At 47.2% G+C, this 20,546-nt stretch overlaps 2 protein-coding genes across 2 annotated transcripts; one reads left to right on the top strand and one right to left on the bottom strand.

The window, feature by feature from the left end:
• Positions 1-384: 384 nt before the first annotated feature.
• SCPEP1 (serine carboxypeptidase 1) lies at positions 385-12,641 on the bottom strand. Its single transcript, XM_068151030.1, has 13 exons — positions 12,515-12,641; positions 11,104-11,249; positions 10,133-10,222; positions 9,150-9,305; positions 8,639-8,713; positions 8,396-8,468; positions 7,386-7,423; positions 7,076-7,204; positions 5,630-5,714; positions 4,714-4,827; positions 3,684-3,821; positions 2,123-2,286; positions 385-1,751 (listed from the first exon to the last, which is right to left on the bottom strand). The coding sequence occupies exons 1-13, from the start codon at positions 12,564-12,566 to the stop codon at positions 1,686-1,688; spliced, it is 1,326 nt and encodes a 441-aa protein (XP_068007131.1). The 5' UTR covers positions 12,567-12,641; the 3' UTR covers positions 385-1,685.
• A 73-nt stretch (positions 12,642-12,714) lies between these two features.
• On the top strand, positions 12,715-19,214 carry COIL (coilin). The gene is made up of 7 exons (XM_068151029.1): positions 12,715-12,990; positions 13,522-14,686; positions 14,998-15,084; positions 15,544-15,591; positions 16,146-16,221; positions 17,125-17,213; positions 18,488-19,214. Exons 1-7 carry the CDS (start codon positions 12,740-12,742, stop codon positions 18,575-18,577), a joined length of 1,806 nt encoding a protein of 601 aa, XP_068007130.1. The 5' UTR covers positions 12,715-12,739; the 3' UTR covers positions 18,578-19,214.
• Positions 19,215-20,546: the final 1,332 nt, after the last annotated feature.

The raw sequence follows: 20,546 nt of genomic DNA, 5'->3' as shown, positions 1-20,546 counted from the left end.
CTGCTCATGCTCAGAAATACCTATTTGCTTAGTGAGTTATTTTTAACTACTCCAAGAATGCAGACATGCAGCTTTACACACTCCTAGGACTCTTCTCTTACTTTACTTCATCTAACATTTGACCATAAAGAGCCTAGAAACAGTTGCTGGGTTGATCCTCCCTACTCATTCCAGGTTGCCCTTCCTCTTGGGAAGGGGGAAGGAGGAGAGGGGCTGTAGTCCTCAGTGGATGTGCTGCTCATCACCCCATGCAGCCATGGGGAACAGCACAAACCTGTTCCTTCCCTCTTGAATGTGTCAGCATCTGCAGGGGCTTTACACTGAAAAGCCAAAACAGAAAACGTGGTTTTCAAGCAGCAAAATCAATGTGATGCCAGAAAGAGATGAATTAGAGCTATTGCATTTATTGAAAAGAAGTGGTTTAAAAAAAACACAACAGGATTTGTGTTGCTGAAGTCCTGAAGGATACAGCTCAGGCAGAGACCAAAGAAGGAAAGCCATTATGAGGTGACAATTCTCCAGCTGCTGGGTGACTGAGTGTTTACCCAGCATTATGCCTCAGCCTTTGCTAAGCCACACTAATCAGACACTTCATGACAGTTTCAGCTGCTGGAGTAATTGAGGGGCTGCTATTTATTCAGGATTCTGACAGCTGGAGCAGGCTGCTGTGCCTTCTATCAGACGCCAATAAACAGCCAGCACTGTACCCCTCAGCTGAAGTTAAATAATGTCTCACCATATCTCCTCTGGACTGGGCATAAACCCCTGATATTTCCAAGTACTACTGGGGTTCTACAGAACTTAAATGGCTCTGGAAAAATATGGATCCAGATAGAGGTTCTAGCCTCTCTGTAACATTCCTGTTGTATTTCAGGGTGATGCTATTATTGCTCAGATCAAGCTCTCCTTTCCACACTCTCCAGGATAAGCTCAGAAGGGTTTAAGAGACTTCTGTCCATTGGGATTCTCTTCTGCACAAGAGGAGAGCATTAACAGTTTGGGTAGCAGTCATTAAAGAGAATGAAAACAAGAACTACACGGTCAGATCTCCCTCTGAGAGGGTGTTTTTCTCTCTCCATAGCACTCCTGTGCTGAAGAATCTTGCTTCCTAGTTCAGGCACCTCAGTTAGATGAGACAGACTGGAGTTCATCCAGGGCAGGTCATCTCTTCAGGCACCTCCATGTCTTCAGATTGTAATCCTGCCAGCTGACTCAAGCAGAGGCCTGAGGACAAAGGAAGGCACATTCCACAGCCCCATGAAACAAGTTAGCTCTTGGGAAGGAACAACCTTACTTGGAGAGCAAATCTCAGAACTCAAATCAGTTTTAGTCTTGGTATGAACAGACAAGAGAGCATTCAGGAAAGGGCAGCTTTGTGCAAAAGCACAAAATCCTTCCAAGTCAGAGGCTCAGAGCTTGATGTTTGTTAGTGGACTTCCCTCTGGAAGACTCAAGAAAAGTGTTAAGGCAGCAAATCACATCTTAAAAATAATCAAAAGCATCAACTCATTCAAGGGGAAAAATGACAAAAAAAAAAAAAGCCTTTCCAAAAGGGCCTGTGCACATTATCAGCAAACCCAGAGGCTGTGTCCAAGCACCACTGTCACTCTTGCAGCTTGTTGTTCTAGACTGTCCTTCTGCAGGAGCACTGCCAGCAGAAGCCAGAGCAGCTGGCCTCCCCTTCCCTAGTGCTGCTGTTGAGTCACCATCCTGAGCACCTTCAGTGCCATCTCTCCTTGATCAGAGGGTACCTAGCACAGAGAGGAGAGCACATGGTCAGCAACTGCTGTAAGGAAGCAGACAGCAAGTACTTGGACATCATTCATTTACTGAAAACCACAGAACCATTTTGACTGAAGAGACCTTTGAGTCCAACCATTCTCTAACTCTACCAAGTCTGGTTTCTCAGCACCACATCTCTGCCTCTTTTAAAGGCCTCCAAGGATGGGGATTTAACCACTACTCTGAGAAGCCTGTCCCAGTGTTTGAGAACACTTTCAGGGAAGAAGTTTCTTCTGATATCATAACTAAACCTCCCCTGCTGCAACTTGAGGTCAATGCCCCTCATCCTAAATGCTGATGTACCTGGTGATACATCCCACCCCAAGAAGTGCATTATTACCATGTGCCCAGCCTTCAGAATCCAGAAGAAAGCCAAGTTCTCATAGGCCTTGTGGAAAGCAGCTGTCTCAGTGGATTCTGGAGACACATAGAGTGGCTTCCACCTCTGCTGGCTGAACTGGGCCAAACAAGGCCACTTCAGCTTCCGGATCCATGCCTCCTGGCCTGTTAGAGAAGAGAGATGCTTGATTGCCAACACTGACATGGCAACTTGGGAGTCCCAGTTCAGCTGAATGCCCACTGTACCAGATACCCACACAGCAGAGTAAATAAAGTCTCTATGTGCTCAGATTCCAGAAACCATTTTGCTGACCTTAGGAGAATGATAAAGGCTGTGTTCAGGACAAGCTGAAACAAACCAGTGAAGGGCAAAGGAAAAAAGCAAACAGTGAAAGTGTATGGGAAATGGAGAAGCTGAAGGTGTGCCTCTGGGAGGCTCTGCAGCCCTAGCAATTCTCATGTTTTGCTTTACCCCTCAAACACCATGAATGAAGAAGAACCATCCACAGCAAATGCCCCTTCTGGAAATCAGAAGAGACACTGCTCTGGTTTTTATCACAGTCACTCATCAAGAGGAGCCTCAAAAGGTTCTCTCTTTGCAGGTGCCTGCTACACAAAGTGGAAGTCAACATAGCAAAAAAAGATCAATTCCACGACACCAAGGGGGACAACACTTTAGGCTACCTCTGAACTACTGGAAGAACTTACATGTGAACTGCAGCTCAATTTTATCACATTTGGAGCTAAACTGGAGCACCACCAACTGCTAATCTGTTTTGACAGCCTAAATACTCTGCTTCCCTGATTTATTGACTGCTGCGTTGTTCATGAAGGGCATCTGAATATCTAAGTGGGCAGAGAGACAAAAGATAAAGCATTTCACAAGGTGGAAGATGTTTGAGCAGTCTGTGATGGCAGATTATTAAATCAATAAAAAGAGGTGAAGGAAGGGAGCATGGCAGCCTTGCAGCAACACTTGGCCTGCCTCCCAAACTTCATCTTGCAAGCAACAAGGGACAAAGCCCTCGAGTGGACAAGATGTGAAGGAGCCCACACCTTACTGAGCAGCATCTGTGATGACTCCTCAGCTGCACCCTCCCCAAGCAATTGCCAACACCCTTGTTCCTGGCACCCTGCTGCAGGCCACTCAAAGGCTGACCTGTGTCTTGCATCAATCTTTGGGCCAAAGAACAGGATCTTCAAGACACAGCAGAGAAGGTAATCTCCAGATATTTATTCATCTAGCCTCATTCACAAATGAATATGCACAGATCTGTATGTGACAGAATTATTAGCTACCCACCTACTTATGGGCTTCACTGAAACAAGCAATTACTGGTGCTACAGATCCACTTTCCAACAGTACAATGCAAGTAAGGGAATGGCCTCTCTGAGGCATGTAAATAAAACATGCCAAGTGCTGCTCATTCCTGGCTGCAGTACTTAAGTGCTGCCAGTCAGGAGACGTGCACAGAGCTGGAGACTTGAGGACCAACATGAGTGCAACTTCATGTTCTGCTTGTCACACATCCTGCTCCCAGCCCAGTCAAGAAGTCTCTTACCCATGGTGTCGACAATCAGATCCAGCTGCCCATTGTAGACTGTAACATTGACCTTGGCTGCCAAAAGCTGATCCACAATATCAATGACAGGTTTCATGAAGTCCTCAGCCATGTTCTCAAAAACTTGCCTGGACTGACCTGGTTGGAACCAGAAAGAAGGCAGCTTTTAACTGATGAAGGAAGGATATCATCCCCAAGCGAGGACAGAAGAACAAGAGGATGCAGTCTCAAACTGCAACAGGGGAAGTTTAGGCTCAAGGTGAGGAGAAAGGTCTTCACAGAGAGTTGTTAGTCATTGGAATAGGCTGCCCAGGAAGGTGGTGGAATCACCGTCCCTGGAGATGTTCAAGAGCGGATTGGATGTGACACTTGAAGCCATGGTTTAGTAGTCATGAGGTCTTGGGTAACAGGTTGGACTTGATGATCCTTGAGGTCTTTTCCAGCCTTATTGATTCTATGATAAGCAGCTGGCCAAGGGTTTTAAAATGCAGCCCATGGCTGCACAAAAAAAGGTAGTTCTAGCCCAAAGCATCAGGCAGTGGTTTGTCTGAGTAACTCCAGAGAACCAGAAAGCAGGCATGCTCCTGCTGGAGCTCACAGACCGCACTGGAGCTTCTGCCTGCTCTTTTACACATACAGCAGGCTGATATCAGGCCTCTAAACCTCCCCTCCCTGTTTTACACCCTCCTCTCCACACCACACGGTATCAGGCTTCTGGCAGAGAAAAACTGACAGATTTTGGCAGGATTGCATGAAGATAGAAGCCAGCTGCTGAGACACATGAGATCTTCTCCCTCCCCCTGTATTCTTAGCTGCTTGGCTAAAGATAGATGCAAGCAGCAGAATCAGAACCACATCTGCTCCCACAGGCCTGCCCCATTACATGCTCATTTCTGAGAAGAATTCCTCCTCTTAGGCCCAAGGATCAGGACAATTTCACATCACTGCCTTGGTTTGTCTCTTCCTCCAGTCTGCAATACTGCCACAAGCAACAATACAGACATCAAATCCACAGCAGCCAGGAGAGTACCTCCCCACTGCACACAGTCAGGGATGATTTGCAGCTTCTTCCTGATGGGGCCATTCATCAGATCCTTCAGGCTGTCCTTGCCCATGGTTTTGACGTGGCGCCGGAAAAGCCTCACTGAGGAGAGAGGACACTTTGGTCACTGCACATTTAAGCCATTGACCCTGCACAGAGAATTTTCAGTGCTCCAGTCACAGCCAACAATCTCTTGCCTAATGAAAATGCAACACCACAGAGATTTGTTGACTTCTACTTGACACCACTGAAGCCAACCCTTATTTAGGTCAGGGCATGACACAGGAAGAACCCAACTACCCATTTCCAGTTCTGGCTGACAACACTTTATCAGGGGAACCAGCTTTGCTTTAGCTACTTGGTACAGGCAGGATTTGCCCCTCCCCCCTCCCCAGCATTTCTTTCTTGAGCTGCAGTGCCTTGCTTTTGGGTCCTAACTATGTCCTTCACCTTCCCTGCTGAAGCCAACAAACTGATCAGGAGCTTGAAAGATTTTACAGGTTTGGTTTTTCACACGGATGGATACACATCACAGGATGAAAGTCAGACTGTTTATATGGATAGGGCCTTTTTGTGTCCTAGCTTGAAAGCAGAAATGAAAGAACAAAAGACATTAAGAGGAAGCAACTTAAAGGTCATAAAACTGTGTTGCAATTATACTGACTACTTCCTAGGAGTAATCTGTGCAGGATGTATAGGTGGAGGTGTAATCTATAGAAGGGTTGTTCCACATTCCTATTTATCCCTATTTATGCAAGAGCAAACAAGTTCTGCTCAGGAGAATACCACAAAGTGGGCTTTGAGGGTCTCATTGAAAGGGTGTGTTAAATTGAAGCTGTTCCCACTATCAGGGTTGAAGGTGCATGAATGGCCTCAGCAGTTCAAGCACTGAAACACAACTTACTGAGATGCAGATTTTCTTGTTCACTTGCTTTCATTTCTGGAACATCCTTAGTCATGATGTTATAGAAGTTGACATTGTCTGTGTTCTGAAAAGACAAGATAATGTCAGTACCACTGCCACAAACACTTCTCAGATGGGAGAAGCAGACTCCTGAAAGCTCCTAAGGGGCTTTGTGACCTGCCGCTTGACCTACATGTCAGGAGGATGCTTAAGCAAGCACTTTGGTTCTCTGTTTGCTTTGAGAAGTTGGGAAGGGGTTCCCCAAGCCTTTGTTCACACACAGGCTGTGCCAGAGATGCCATTTACTCCTCTCACACGGATGTGGAGCTACAGGAAGCCTTACGCCCTGCAAATGACTGCAGGCAGCCTCATTACTCATCACAGAGCTGCAGTGCCAGAGATGCCTTCAGAAGCCTCTTCTGCCAGATCTAGTCTAGCCTGACTCTGCCTCTTGCTCAACATTCTCCTTTCAAAATCTGAAATGCTTCCTCAAGAACATGGTGATAGGCATCAGCCACCCCTTCTGACATCTGGACATGTCCAAGAATTGTAGTGGCAGCCCTGATGCAGACAGCCTGAAGGCAGAGGACAGGTATGATCAGTGTTGCCATTCCAGATTCTTGAAGCCCTGCTTGATTCAATTTTTGAATTTTTAAAGGTTCTGATGCCTAGGTCAGAAATCAGGTCCCAAGAACCACCCTAGAAATGAAGAGCCTGTGCCCTGACAGTGATACCACAGCTGGGAGAAAAAGAGAAGCAGATTTGAAGAGAAAGGCTTAATGGGAACCACAAGTTCCTTCCAAAGTGAAACAAACCAAGTGCAAGGCACTGTCAGATACAAAGCAGCTCTCAGATGAGTCCCTCCCATCTGAGGAAGCCAGAGCCTTACTTGTACTAAAAATACACAAGACCATGAAATGTTGAGCAATCCTTCAACTAGCAAAACAAGAACAAAAAAAACTTTTAACCATCCTTTAAGCTGGGATTTGCTAAGTAACAAGATGCAGCAAGCCACAGTAACAGGACATAACCTGAGGTTCTTTTCCATGCCATGCACCTCTTGTAGTTCTGTAAACAAGGATCTAGGCTCAGCTTGAAACCTGTGTCCTGCGGGATGCAGTTTTCAGTATTCCAAACAAAGCTTTGAAGGAGATAGCTCACTGTAGCTGAAAGTGGGCTCTACAGCAATCAGTGGGACCAGCTGTGTGCTAAAATGTAAGCATTTAGGTGCTGGGTCAGGTTGAAACCTTCATGCAATGCTTCAAAGCTCACGTGGGTCACTGCCTCTCACAATCACACAGTGGTGCAAGCAAACAAACAGCTTCTGGTAAAACAAATACTGCCAAAAATGGCTGGGCCAGGGGCTGGAAAATTTGTGCCCAGCCAGTGCTTATAGAAAAGGTAACCTGAAATGGTATCTCCCCAGGCAGTAGTCAGAGACCTCACCTCTTCAATGACACTCTCAGCCTTGCCCCAGAGCTCAGTGGCCAGCCCATATTGGTTTTTATTTATGGCAGCCATTATTTCTTTGGCAACAGCAGTCACCTCTGCCAGCCCATTGTCATCAAGGAGAGACTGGAAGACAAAAATAGGAGAGCTTTCATTACAATTCCACATTCATTTCTGCCAAACAGCCTCCATGCAGCTGAGGTTTTTTCCCCCTCTGCTTAAGAGCTAACCTTACAAATCAACAACCATTTGTACTGCTTGGCAGTGCAAGTAACCAGGTGAGAACCAAGATGAAGGAGGTACTTACAGTGCTATAAAGGTAGGGCCCCCAAGACAGCACAGAGTCTAAAGAAACAGAACAGATTGCAAACATCTAAGTTTTTGACGTTTGATTTCCTTTACTTTTCCTTTATTGTAGAAAGGTTGCAATAAGGTCATGGAGATTAATTCAATCAGTTAAAAGGTACTGGCAGCTCACTTTAGCCCAAAGGTTATGCACCACAGAGCAGGTGCTTTACAAATCCTGAGAACCAACAAAAGCACTGCAACAGCATTAACCTCCTAAACATTAGTGACACTCAAAGCAACAAAATGTTCTCACCCCAACTCTGCAGCATATGGCAGAGAGCTGACAAATGAATGGGCACTGGCTAAACTGCTCTGTCCGCAAACTTACAGGGTTAAAAATGAGGTAATAACCCAAATCTGATTTATAACAAGATTGTTTTTAAGGTCTCAAGGATCAGCTGGTAAGAGACACAGAGGAATTTGCTTGGCACTGTCCCATGCTGCAGAGAATCTGTGAAGCCTGCCCTTGCAAATCTCACTGAAGGACCAAGAGACCTTTAGCTTGCTCTTTGTCCTGCACCAGACACTCTCTCTTGCAGGTCTGTGAGCACATCAGTTCCTCAGCACAGGAACTTCCTGTGCAAACAGAAAACTTCAGTTGCAACCTTGTTAAATCCCTTGGCAGCAACATTTTAAGTGCAGTACTCTGACCAAAACGCCTCAGAGGCTATAGAGATGCATAGGGACATTTCCCCACCACCCAACTTCCCAAGCCAATATGCTCCTCACTGACTCTGCTGACTTTTCATACTCTAGATACATTCTAAAGGTAGATTCTTAAATCACAGCTTGCAGTGCTGAAGTAACTCACCAGAGACTCATTCAGTTAAGGCAGGGCTGGCATTTTTGACTCCATAAACACAGGGAATGATCAAAAAACCCAAACCCCAGAACACTACCACAAAACCCAAACCAAACAAAACTCAAACCAACAACAAACCTCCCACAATCTGAAAGCTTTAAACATACCCAAAGGAGAAATCCATGAGTCTCCAAGAGCAGTCCCCATGAAATTGCACCTTATTGTCCCTTTTTGCACAGCCTTGACAAGTAAGACGAAGAACAAAAGCAAACAAACAAAAAATAATCAACTTTTAGTTAGCTACTCCTGCCTCTCACTTTTCTTTCTGTGAAAAAATGTAAGTAGCAGGCAAATACAAACTTGTAGATCATGCTTTAAAGCGACAATGAACTCATCCTCCAAGCACTCACCTCGTGCAGAGCTAAAGCAATGCCAGCAGCCATTTTGCCTCCATAAGATTCAGAAAATATATAGAATGGGATGGTCTGGAGAGAAAGAGAAGCCAAACAATGAGGGCAGAAGACCTCCAAGCATTTCTCATATCCCACAGAAGCCAAGGACTGCCTGTTCACCCCTCACGAGGTGTTCTGCTTCTAAGCTGTAGATAACCTTCTGTAACAACCTTAATGGGGAGAGTTTTGAAGTAGGCACTTCAGTGTTTTGGCACTAGGAACAGCCATGATCCTGTCTGCTTCTCAGACCACAAGGCAGACAGGAATCCCCCACCCCCCACTGCTTATCTAACTAGCACCAAATTCAAGACAGCTTCTGCAGCAAGAGGCAGTGGTGACACCTGCACTGACTCCCACCAAACACATGCTGCTACGTGGAGGTCTGCTCACTCATTCTGCTTGAGATCTGTTTAAAAGCAAAGAAAAAACCAAACCTCATGATTCTAACAAAAAAATTCGATGTGCTTACCTGGAATTCTGTTCTGCTTGTGAAGAACTCCCCAAGAAAAACCATCATATCAGACACTACTGTGGTCAGGTTTTTGGCAAACAAGCTGCAGTCATCCACATAACTGAATCCAGCACCCACAGGATTATCCACAAACAAGATACTGGCTGCCTGCAGCTGTACAAGAAAGAAAGAAATGTCTGTATGAAACCTCAGTCTGGCACCAGCAGAAACCTTCATTTTGAGGGAAACTATGATTAACTGAGACACCAAATCTCTGACCCTGAAAGAGCTTGCAGAAAAATTTAGATGCAAGTCCAAAGGAGAAGGGGACAGGTGAGGCTTATCTGTCAGAATGTAAAAGGAGAGGTTTCTTTTTTTGAGTGGCTGGGCTTTTGTGAAATTGCTACAGCAAGTGCTCTCTAAGTGTCCAAACACAATCAGAGGATGAGCACACAGCTGGCATAGCTCAGAGGAGGAAGGCTCACAACTAGGAGGTACAATAAATTCTGCAGCTAGAAAGGCACCCAAAACATCCCAGTGATGACCCACACAATCTAGGGAGCTGCAGGGCAGTCAGACTATTGGTAGCTCAGAGCACAGGTTAAGTTGATTGAATAAACTTCCACCTTCAGAGGCAGCTGTAATTTGTTTTGCCTTGGAGGCCATCCTAGGCTTGTCATTAGGAGCTGTTGGTTACAGGTTGCCAGCCTCTACAGCTGTGTCCAACAAAGCTAGGATCTTAAATAACATCTTCTGGAATTTCCCTGCTCTGGGTTTCCCAGGTGTCTGCAATTCAAATTCATGGAACCCTGGGTGTACTCCATCCACTCAAATTAACTATTGACCATTCTTCTGTTCTAACAAGGCTCTTCCTGTTTTCATATGAATTATTTATAGTTCTGTGGAACTAAGTGAAAGCTGTTCTGGGCAATTTTTGCACAGCAATCATTTGTTTACAGAGGCAACAAAGCTTTGCAATTAGAAACTGAACTCTACTATACCCAGGTTGTGTTTCTTGGTTTCATTTCTTTATCTAATGGACCAATCTCTTCAAAGTTCCCAAATCCACTGCCTGAAGCTCCTGGACCTCCCTGTGGGGAGACACAAAATTACAAGCAAGTTAAAAGGTAGCATGGTACAGATATGGCAGACAGGAGAGGAACACAGCAAGTCAGTATGAGAATGAGACACTAAATTTAAATTGGTTTCTGCTCTCCATGCCAATTTGCAAGGCAGGCTCCCTTCCTCACCAGCTCTCATTGTCTGTACAGAGGCTGTTTCTGAGAGCAAGAATTTAAGCAGAGCAAATCACCCCCTTGTGAAAGCATCTGATGAGCTGCATGCTGGGTGAGTACAGCTGGAAAACCTTTCCCCTTAATACCAAATGCAGAAGTTTGCTCTCAAGTCACAAGTTTACCAGCCTGTGCAGTTCAATGATGAAATAACCCAAAAAGACCAAGTCATCAGGCAAGCATAGTCAGCAGTAACTTCTGAAATCTACTGCCGGAGGGGAAGGTGGAGCACACACCACTGCCTTTGATCAAAATGTGATTGAATGGGACCAAAGGCTAACCAATCAGAGTCTTTCTTACTCCTTACCATTTAGAAACCTTTGTTTACCACAGATTATTTTATCTACTCTTTCTCTCTCTCTCTGAGCAATGTTTTGCCTGTAAGCCCTTCAGAAAGGGAGCTGTGATGCTGCAATGTACTTGTAGTACATGGCTCTAAAAGCACTACTGCTGTATGATAAGAGCAAGCTCTCTCTGTGCAACTTAACTTGATGGGAGGTGAGCAGCTGAGGACACCCCACAACTGCAGAATAATATTTTCATTATTTCTTCCTAAGATGGACACCTCCTTCAAAAGGTGAATCATTGAGAATTGGGCCAGTCTGAATCTTGTCTCTGCAGAGCTGCCAGAGAGCCTGAGACTGAACCAGGCACAGATGGGATCTTTCACCAAAGCTTACCTGAAGCCACAGGATGAGGGGTAGCTCTGTGAAGTCTTTGGTTGGGTTGTTTGCATAGTAGAGCCACCAGAACATGTGGGCCTTGCTTCGAACTTGCACATATCCCCACAGCTCTTTGGGCTCTTGTGGTTGCCTCACAACTACACCTTGGAGAAAAGAAATGAGCATCTATGTAAGAAGGCTCTGTTTTGGGCTTTCTGCCAAGTTTGCCCCAAAAGATTAGATTTCAGGCTTAAGTGTGACAATTATTAGTGCTTCCATTACAGAAAAAACACTGAGAAACCTGCCCATACTTACACCCACAAATACAGCTGAGTTATCATCCATGAATGAAGTTAAGTGGTCAATTAAAGGCTTACTTAGTAGGGCCTGACATCATAGCTGTTGCCAAAACAGCAGCCCAAGAGCCAGGAAATATTTTCTGTCATCAGGGAAACATTAAAGTTTGAAGGCCTGGACTGAAAGCACAGCTCCACTAGGCATGATGGTGTAAATCACACCAGCTTCTGGGGCACCAGGGCTCCCTCAGGGATGCAACATTTTGATCTTAGTCTCTGGGAAGATCAAACCATTTTATAGTCCCCAAAGAGATCCAGTGCTGGATAGCCAGAGGAGTCGCCTCTAAACAAACACAAGAATCCTAACAACTCAATCAGAACAAGTTTCCCAGAGATGTGATCCTGCCCCTTGGTGGGGCCCTGAGCAACCTGCTCTAGCTGGTGATGTCCCTGCTGACTGCAGGAGGGTTGGACAAGCTGACCTTCGAGGGTCCTTTCCAACCCGATGATTTCTGTAATTCTGTGAATAAAATCAGTAAAGTCTTGTCAGTTTAAGCAGCCAGACTCTCGTCCATGTAGGACACAGACACTTTCCTGGAAACAGATCTTTCAAACTACGTCCCTTGGTCTCCTTCCTCAGGACAGAAGGCAGCAGTCCCCTGGAGGGGCAGCAATAAGGCTCTCAAAGGCACGGCACCGAGTCCTTGCCGGGCTCCACAGCGTGGGCACCCCCACACCTTCCTGAGCAGCCCCCAGTGCAGCAGCGCTGCCCTGCTTCATAGGGAGCCTCTCACAGCCGTTTCACCCAGGTGAATCAACCGGGACCTCAGTTACCACGTTCCTGCTCTAAAAACGATTCCCCGGGGCTCCAGAGAGGCCAGACCTCGATCAGGCAAAGTGGGAGGGGATGTCTCGCAAGGTCACGGGAGTCCCTGGCACAGACACGGCTGCAGCTCAGGCTGGGGCCATCCGGGGCCACGCACGCCCCAAGCTCACCCAGCTCCCACCCCCAACAACAGCGGCGGCAAGGGGCAGAAACTTCCCGCCGCTCACCCAGGCCCCATACTGTGCCCGGAGCAAGGCCACAAGGCAGGACACTCCGTTCCGCCGCACACCGCCCCTCAGCCCAGTACCTGCGGCTAGCGCCAGCAGCCCCAGCCCGGTCACAGCGCGCAACGACCTCATCCCACCAGCAGCTTTCGGGGTCCGGGACCGCACTCCCTTGTGTGCGGGGCCAGCCCCACCCGCGGGGGGCGTGGCCACAGCTCGCTCGTCTTCCGCCCATTTTGTCCCCTGCGCGATGCCGTCGCCCCCTTCTGTCCTCCCGCCCCCTCACGTCGGTCTCTTTCTGCTCCAAGATGGCGGTGGCCGGTGGGGCACCGATGCGGCTGCGGCTGCTCTTTGATTACCCGCCGCCGGGCAGCCCGGGCTGTGCGCTCTGCTGGCTGCTGCTGGAGCCCAGCCAGGTGCGCCTTGTCACCGACCTCGTCAGTGTCATTCGCCACAGGTTCGGCTTCAGTCGGCGGGCCCGGCTCAGCCTGTTCCTGGAGGGAGCATTGCTGCCCCCCACTGAGAGCGCCCGCCTCGTGCGGGACAACGACTCGCTCCGGTACGGCGGGGCCGGGGGCCGGGCGCAGCCGGCGGCGGGAGAGGGGCGCCTCGGGGCCCTGGGACTGCGTGGCACCGGGGTAGGGAGTGGTCCCTGAGAGGCCTGAAACGAGGCTCCCGCAGTGGAACACGGATGGGGGCCTCGCGGTGCCCACCCCGGGGAACTGGAGAGGTGTCCTCGGGCACTTCCCGCTGTTCCCCGAAGCCAAACAGCTCCCTGAGGGACTGAGCGGGGCACACGCGGGTACCGTTCATCGTTCCCTAAAGCCTGCAGGGCCTTAGAGACCCCAGGCTGTTTCAATGGGGATGGAGAGCCAAGGGGTTAGGAATCACCTCAGGGATGGAAGGAGAGCAATGCCTCCAACCCCCGGTGCTCCCGGCGTCTGCCCCGAGCATCTGCACGGCCTGGGCAACACCTCTGTCCTCAAGGCTGGGAGCCTCGGGTCCCAAAAGACAGCTTACCCGAGCTGCAAACACGGGGGGAAGCCTGTTAATGATGCTGAACAGTGCATCTTGTTTGCCGTTCTGACAGAGTAAAACTGGAAGAGGTAATTACAGATGAGTATGAAGAGGTTGACGGTGACTTCTCTTCTACACCAAAAGAATCCAAAAAAAGGCACAGACCAAAGCATGAAGAGGAAGAAATCTCTAGAAATGAGGACAACAGGCATAAAAAGGAAAAGAAAAAGAATAAATATAATCCTGAGTATTCCTCTTGTAGGGAAGAGACCTCTGTAGATAATTGGGACTCTCAAAAAAAGTACAAGAAAAGAAAAAGAAAGGAAGAAGCTAGTGGGAAAAATAGTCTCCCAGAAGGTAAGGAAGAGAGCTCTATTGACCAATCTAAAAAGCTGAAAAAAACAGAGAGGGAGAAACAGCTGGCAACAAAAAAGAAGGATGGAAAGCAGACAGAGGCTCCTGCACCAAATGTGGCTTTAGAACAGGCAAATGGTAAAAGTAACATCAAAAAACCCACACCACAGCCCAGCAAAAAGAGGGCAGGATCTTCAGATTCCTCCAGCACATCATCTGACAGTGACAGCAGTGAAGCAAACATAAAGCAAAATAAATCTTCCCAAAAAGCTGTAGTGGCAACGCTTCCCAAAGACAAGTCCCAAGCTGCTGCCAATGCTGGTGTGAAAACTGTTGTCTCTAACAAAGCTAACACTGAAAATGCCACAAGGACTGCAGTTAGTGACAATGCTAAAAAATCCCAGGCTGCTAGTTCAGATTCTGACACCAGTACAGAGGATGAGAAGGTGACAACGGCACAAGACAAGAAGTCGCTACCTAACACGGTGACAGCTGTGAAACCCAGTGCCACCAAGGCTCCCAAAGCAAAGAGCTCCTCCTCCTCAGACTCTGATAGCTCAGACTCAGAAACTCTTGTTATTAAAAAACCCCCAGGAAATGCTGGGCTGAATAATTCCTTAGGGAGGAACTGCACTCAACAGCTGCCAGCCACCACTGCCACCAGCTGCCAAGGACCACTTGTCAGCCAAGGCCGGGGCCGGGGGCGTGGAGCAGGAGGTGATAACTTCTGGAGAGCACAGAGGGGCCGTGGGTTCCGTGGCATGACATGGGGCCAAGGCCGGGGCAGAGGAGCAAGCCCTGGCTTCTTCTACAACTATAGCAGTGAAGGCCAGAAACAGAAGCACTTAAATGAGGCTGCAACAAATGCTTCTGCTCTTGCCCAGGTGAGTGACCCACTCACAGTCCCCCTTCTCTTGTTGCTTTGACCATACAAAAAAAGAGTCTTTTGTAAATCCAGAAACGCATTAGCAGCATAAAAGTTAATTTAGTAATCTGATACTCACTCTGTCTCCCTCCAGTAGCCTGGGGAAGTTTAGGAAACAATATTGCAGTGATTGTATAATGTATCTCAAAACAAACTCAGACCTGCACCTTGCCCTCCTCAGAACTTGTTGCAATCCCTGCAGCAGAAACATTGTCTTTTGTGATTGCTACGGCAGTGATTACTGCAATGGCTTTGCCCTTTGTTTCACAGGATCCTGTGGAGGTCCCCAAGAGAGATTACAGTGTTTTACCTCTTCTAGCTGCTCCACCGCAAGTGGGAGAAAGAATTGCCTTTAAGGTAAAGAACTGGTGAAATCATGTTAAAGGGCTGGAATTGGTGTAGTTGAGCCACTCAGGTTTTGCAGGACATGCTCCAGATAGCTTAGTCCTGACAATGAAAAGCTTACACTGAAGAACTTCCTTTTACTTTGTTGGGGGACTGTTATCCTAGGAGTGCAACTGCAACTCTTAACATGCAAATAATTACATTTCATTGTAAGATAAAAAAGGACATGAAAATGAGATCACTGCAGTTGAGGAGACTGGGATACATCTCCCTGATGTGTTCTCACAGTCTGCCCTGAACATAAATCCTTTGGAGCAGTGAGTCCTGGCACTGTGATCAGCATCAGGATGCAGGGGTTGGGAGATGTGGTCCTTACCCTTTGCTCTTGCTGCAGAAGGGGTGTCTGGGTGTAGGTGACACCATCAAGGATCAGGAAAAGTTGTCATTTGTTATTTGTGTTTCGTCCCACAGCGCTTGGAACTAACTGAAAATTACAGTCCTGAAGTTTCAGACTACAAGGTATTGGGTTTATTTCCTCTGATTCCCTCACAATATTAGGTGAGGCTTAAATATTTTGAGCTTGTGCAGTGTTTTTCTCCTTGGCCAGCTGACTCTGCAGGAAACATGAAAACTCCAGAACCTAAAACTAAGAGAAATGTTGGCAAGTGGATTTAAAAAAACCCAACAAACATTATTAGTGATCATTAACACATTGGAGATGACAACAAATGCAAACCTTCCAGTAGCTATGTTTGAGTCTCCTGCTCAAGTCAAAGTAGATTCTGAAACTGGTGCAAGCAAAATGTTGTAGCTGCTTCAAATAACTTAGTTTCTGGCCAAGTTCTGATTAACCTGCAGAGATGGTGACAGTGAATAACTTGGTTTATTGATGCTAGTAACTGCAGGCTGATGAGCTTTAATACTTTGAGATTGTATATATGGAGATAAAAAACATCTGTCAGACACATACAGTCCTCAAACTGTTACCAGGTACCACAGTGGTTGTAGATGTGGAGTAGTTACCCAGTGCTGAAATGTCTCTCACTTGGTTCTTTTCTTGTTGCTTTATTAAGGAGGGAAGAATAACTGGTTGGAATGCTGAGAAGAAACAGATCGAGCTTGAGATCCTGTTTTCAGCAGCAGGACAGTGTAGGTACCCTGGGACACCAAGTGCTGGCTGTTCTGTGTATCACTTGGGAAACAGCTGGTGCCAGCCACACTCTGCACTTCAGGAGCATTTCCTAGGATGGTCTGGGTTGGAAGGGACCTCCACAGATCATCCAGTCCAACATCCCTGCAGCCAGCAGGGACATCCTCCACTAGAGCAGGCTGCTCAGAGCCTTGTTGAGCCTGACCTTGAATATCTCCAGGGATGCGGCCTCAGCCACCTCCCTGGGCAACCTGTTCCAGTTTCCTTGAGTTCCTTCCCCTTCTCATCTCCCCCTCCCCCCCCCCCAAAAAAAAAAAAAAAAAAAAAGACCATTTGAATAGAGAAGTTCTAACACTCAGTAGCTGTACTGCAGGTGCTGGTAAGTTGTTACTAACTGAGATCCCATCAGTTGGAATCCTCATCAAATCCACCTCTGCTCTGGTTTTGTTTCCTGAAGAAATTACAATGACTGTATGGGATTAGAGAGGACATTCTGGCTGTTCTCTGTGACACCAGCGAAGCCACTGTCTGGTGGATGTACAACTGAGTCCCTGCAAGGACAAAGTGCACTTCAGACACCTGAAAGCAGGCATGTCTCTGAAGAAGGTCTGTACTGGGGTGACCATTTCAGGCAGCATTCAGGAATCAGTATGTGAGTCTTTTCCTCAACTTCAGGCAGCATATTGTTGATTAACTTTCTCATGCATGTAGTTCTGTTAGGTAATTACCTTAATTCTGCTCTGTATCGTCCAGTTCTACCTCACATTCTGTGTTACAGTTGTGAATCCAAACACACATGTCAAAAACCCCCTAGACCAGCTGGCTTGGCTTTGCTTTCTAACCCTGATAAACACTTTTGTTGGTAGCTAATGGAGCTGTTTGTTTGTTTGCTTGTTTTTCAGCTGCTAAAGAGCCGGGGAAATTCGATCTGGTTTACCAGTCTGCAGATGGAGCAGAACTCATAGAATATGCTGTTCCTCAGGACACAAAGGTACCTGGGTGGCTTGTTCTGAAGCATAGCAGAGAGAAGCCCTGCGCTGTGACTGCACTTCAGTGGGATTCCTTTCAGAACAGTTTGCCTGATTAAACTAAATAGAAGGAAAAGTAATTGTTCCCTTCTAACAAAAATGGGCATGATCACAAGGTGCCATGTTACTGACAGCTTCCCAGTGTGGTGGGGGTTGGATGAGAGCACTGGAAATCATCCAGTCCAACAGCCCTGCTCAGGTAGGGTCACCCACAGCAGCTTGTCGAGGATCACAATGGCCAGGTGAAGTTGTAAGCTCTCCAGAGAAACTGACTCCACAGCCTCTCTGGGCAGCCTGCTGCAGGCCTCCAGCAACCTCACACAAAAGAATTCTTTCCTTCTCTTCAGATGGAACTTCCTGAGTTCCAGTTTTTGTCCGTTGCCCCTTGTCCTGTCACTGGGCACCACTGTCAAGAGTCATCCTCATCCTTTTGACTACCACCTTTTAGCTCTTGCTGAGCATTGCTCAGATCCCCTTTGGGGCTGTCCTTCTCCAGGCTCAACAGCCCCAGGGCTCTCAGCCTTTCCAGCAATCATCTTTCTTGAACTGGGTAGCCCACAACTGGACCAAATATTCCAGATGTGGCCTCACTAGGGCAAAGTAGAGGAGGGAGAGGACCTCCCTTGAGCTGCTGCTCTCACCCTGCATAATGCAGCCAAAAATTCTGCTCAATCTTTTAAAATTCCTTTTTAATTAATTTTTTTTTATCCCAGGGTAGTTCCCTGCCTGCATTCCCCAGGCACCAGACTCAAGATAACCAGATTCCAAACCAGTCATCAAGCTGTTGTTTAGGCTGATAAAATGAGTCTAGATAGAGAGGCAGTTATTCCAAGGTTCTACATTAGAATCCTAGAATTGTTTGGGTTGGAAGGGACCTCCAAAGGTCATCTAGTCCCAGCCCCCTGCAGTCAGCAGGGACATCCTCCACTAGATCGGGTTGCTCAGAATCTTGAATATCTCCAGGGATGAGGCCTCAACTGTCTCCTTGGAAAACCTGCTCCATGCACTGTTTCTTTTACCTTCATCTCTCCTTACCCAGGAGGTCAGGCAGGTTGAGGTTCATCAAGATGATTAATGAATCCTCTAAAGCTCAATGGATCCTCTTGATTCAGGAAGGGAAGATGTGTGATCTTTGTTCAGTGGTGCTGCTCTTCAAGTCTAGGCAAAACAGAACATAGCAATGGTCCTTGCTGGTGTAGCTGCTCCATGCTAAGTACTGCCTGTGTTTTGTTTTCAGATAACTGAGAGCTGGGATGCGCTGATAGAGCCAAGACTGATTGTTGAGCCTCCTGTTAATGGATCCAGCACTGCAAATGGAACAGTCTGAGGTGTGAAGAACTGTAAATAACTGTACAGATGTGGTTGGTGGACTGCTGCTGTCTGGTTCTGGGGCCCGCAGATGAACTGGTGGATATTTTTAATAAATGTTTTTAAAAGGAAGCTGTGACAGAAGAAAGAGAGACACTTCTTTCTTAACACATGTTTTTCTGGATTGCTTTCTGATAGGAGTTGGAGTTTTTTAACACCACTTTTTACACCTTGCTGCTGTGAGCTGCGGAAGTGGAATGGTTTGGTCAAGGAGGTGAAACGCAACCTTGTACTGTCAGTCACTCCATGGATGTGTCTGGGTTTGGCTGGAGCCATGTAACTGCCATACAGAAGGAGCCTGCTGTAGGGGTGGTGAAAAGCAGCATCTGAAAATGAAATAGAAGTCTTGTTGATGTCCACATCTCTTCCTCTGCAGGTGCAGAGAATGACACAAATGCTATGACCTTGCTGTTGGTTACATGTCAGGAGGAGCTTGTGGATGTCAAGCTCCTGTGATTTCAAGAGGCAGTAAAATAGTGCTATTGTTAACTGTCATCTTTTCCTGGACCCCTGGAATTTAATGTGAATCCCTGGCAAAATTGTGTCCTGAAACCTGTTTGCTTGTTTGTTTTAAACCAAACCCTTTTGCTCTTTAAGTGCTGAGGTTTCTGTGCTTTCCTCTCCCTGACAGGAGAATGGGTCACAGGGTGGTGGCAATGCACTTCACTGGCACCTCTGCTTGTTAGGAGCATTGAGGTGGCACCTCCTACCCACGCACAACTTGCACCTTGGCAAGTCTTACAGCTTAAGATTGTTCCTGTCCTGGGGAGTTGACTCTTAAAGAGAAGACATGGGGGAAATACATAGTAAAATTAGTTACAAAAGAACAGCTTTAAAATTGTACAGCACGGTTTAGTTAATGGGTACTGCCCCAGCTGTCAGTCACAGGGGATCCTTCCCACACTCCCCTGCAATTTAGCATCATGGGGTCTCTTGGAAGCTTTTACCAAATCCTAGTCTCATGACTCAATATGTAAGGCTGTGCCTGAGCCAGTAAGCTTTGGTCACACACCAGGCTGCTGGCCCACAGACAGGGAGCACCTGCAGCTAAAGGGGGGGCAGCCACAACCTGCTGAATGGGTCTTAAAGGGGACCTACAAGAAAGCTGGGGAGGGACATTTGACAAGGGATTACAGTGATAGGATGAGGGGTGATGGCTTTGAGCTGGAAGAGGGGAGATTTAGACTGGAGGTTAGGAAGAAATTCTTTCCAGTGAGGGTGGGGAGACACTGGAACAGGTTGCCTAGGGAGGCTGTGGATGCCCCCTCCCTGGAGGTGTTCAAAGCCAGGCTGGATGAGGCATTGAGCAAGCTGGGGTAATGGGAGGTGTCCCTGCCCATGGTAGGGGGATTGAAACTGGATGATCTTTGAGGTCCCTTCCAACCCAAACCATGCCATGATTCTATAAAGGCTCGAAAGTTTGCTGCTGTGACTACAGACCCTGCAAAAATACAGAGCCACTGTCAGCTCTTTAGGAATTTGGGGTTATTTATCATTTCAAGGGGAAATCAGACCCACTTGGGAGTCTTAAATCCATAGAAGTTGAGTATCAGAACAGCCATCTCATGTTGGGTATTTGCTCAGCTACATGCACAGAGCATGAAACATCTCTGATGGGCTTCCCACTTCCTGCTCTGAGCCTGAGTGGCACTTTGAGTCAGTGGTATCTGGGTGGAGGATTAGATTTAGTTCAGAACTACGTGAAGAAGTCCTCAAGTCATTGCAAGGACGCCAGTGGAGCAGTAACTTCAGTATCTATTGATATAGGGAAATGCTTCTGTAATTGTTCTTGTCAAAGGCTGGGGTGCAGGCAGCAGGAGTGGTTGGGCTTAGTCAGAATTTCAAAGGATGTAAACATTTAACAGCTGCTCTTTGGTCCCACCTCTGCTAACATACACCCCACAACTCTCTTAAGAACATTCCTTTTG

Source organism: Melanerpes formicivorus, unplaced genomic scaffold (genome assembly GCF_026170545.1).
Source record: "Melanerpes formicivorus ecotype bairdi unplaced genomic scaffold, bMelFor1.0.p_v2 SCAF_21, whole genome shotgun sequence".
Taxonomy (NCBI): domain Eukaryota; kingdom Metazoa; phylum Chordata; class Aves; order Piciformes; family Picidae; genus Melanerpes; species Melanerpes formicivorus.
Note: the sequence above shows the minus strand (reverse complement) of the source record. Positions and strands in the feature narration are given on the sequence as shown.

Coding starts and splice junctions, on each gene's coding strand:
- COIL (XM_068151029.1), top strand. CDS start 12,740: ATGGCGGTGGCCGGTGGGGCACCGATGCGGCTGCGGCTGCTCTTTGAT. Junction 12,991..13,521: donor CGGGACAACGACTCGCTCCG/GTACGGCGGGGC, acceptor CCGTTCTGACAG/AGTAAAACTGGAAGAGGTAA. Junction 16,222..17,124: donor GTTTTCAGCAGCAGGACAGT/GTAGGTACCCTG, acceptor CTTGTTTTTCAG/CTGCTAAAGAGCCGGGGAAA.
- SCPEP1 (XM_068151030.1), bottom strand. CDS start 12,566: ATGAGGTCGTTGCGCGCTGTGACCGGGCTGGGGCTGCTGGCGCTAGCC. Junction 8,469..8,638: donor TTGCTTTAGCTCTGCACGAG/GTGAGTGCTTGG, acceptor TTACTTGTCAAG/GCTGTGCAAAAAGGGACAAT. Junction 4,828..5,629: donor ACAAGAAAATCTGCATCTCA/GTAAGTTGTGTT, acceptor CTCTCTCCTCAG/TGAGGCTTTTCCGGCGCCAC.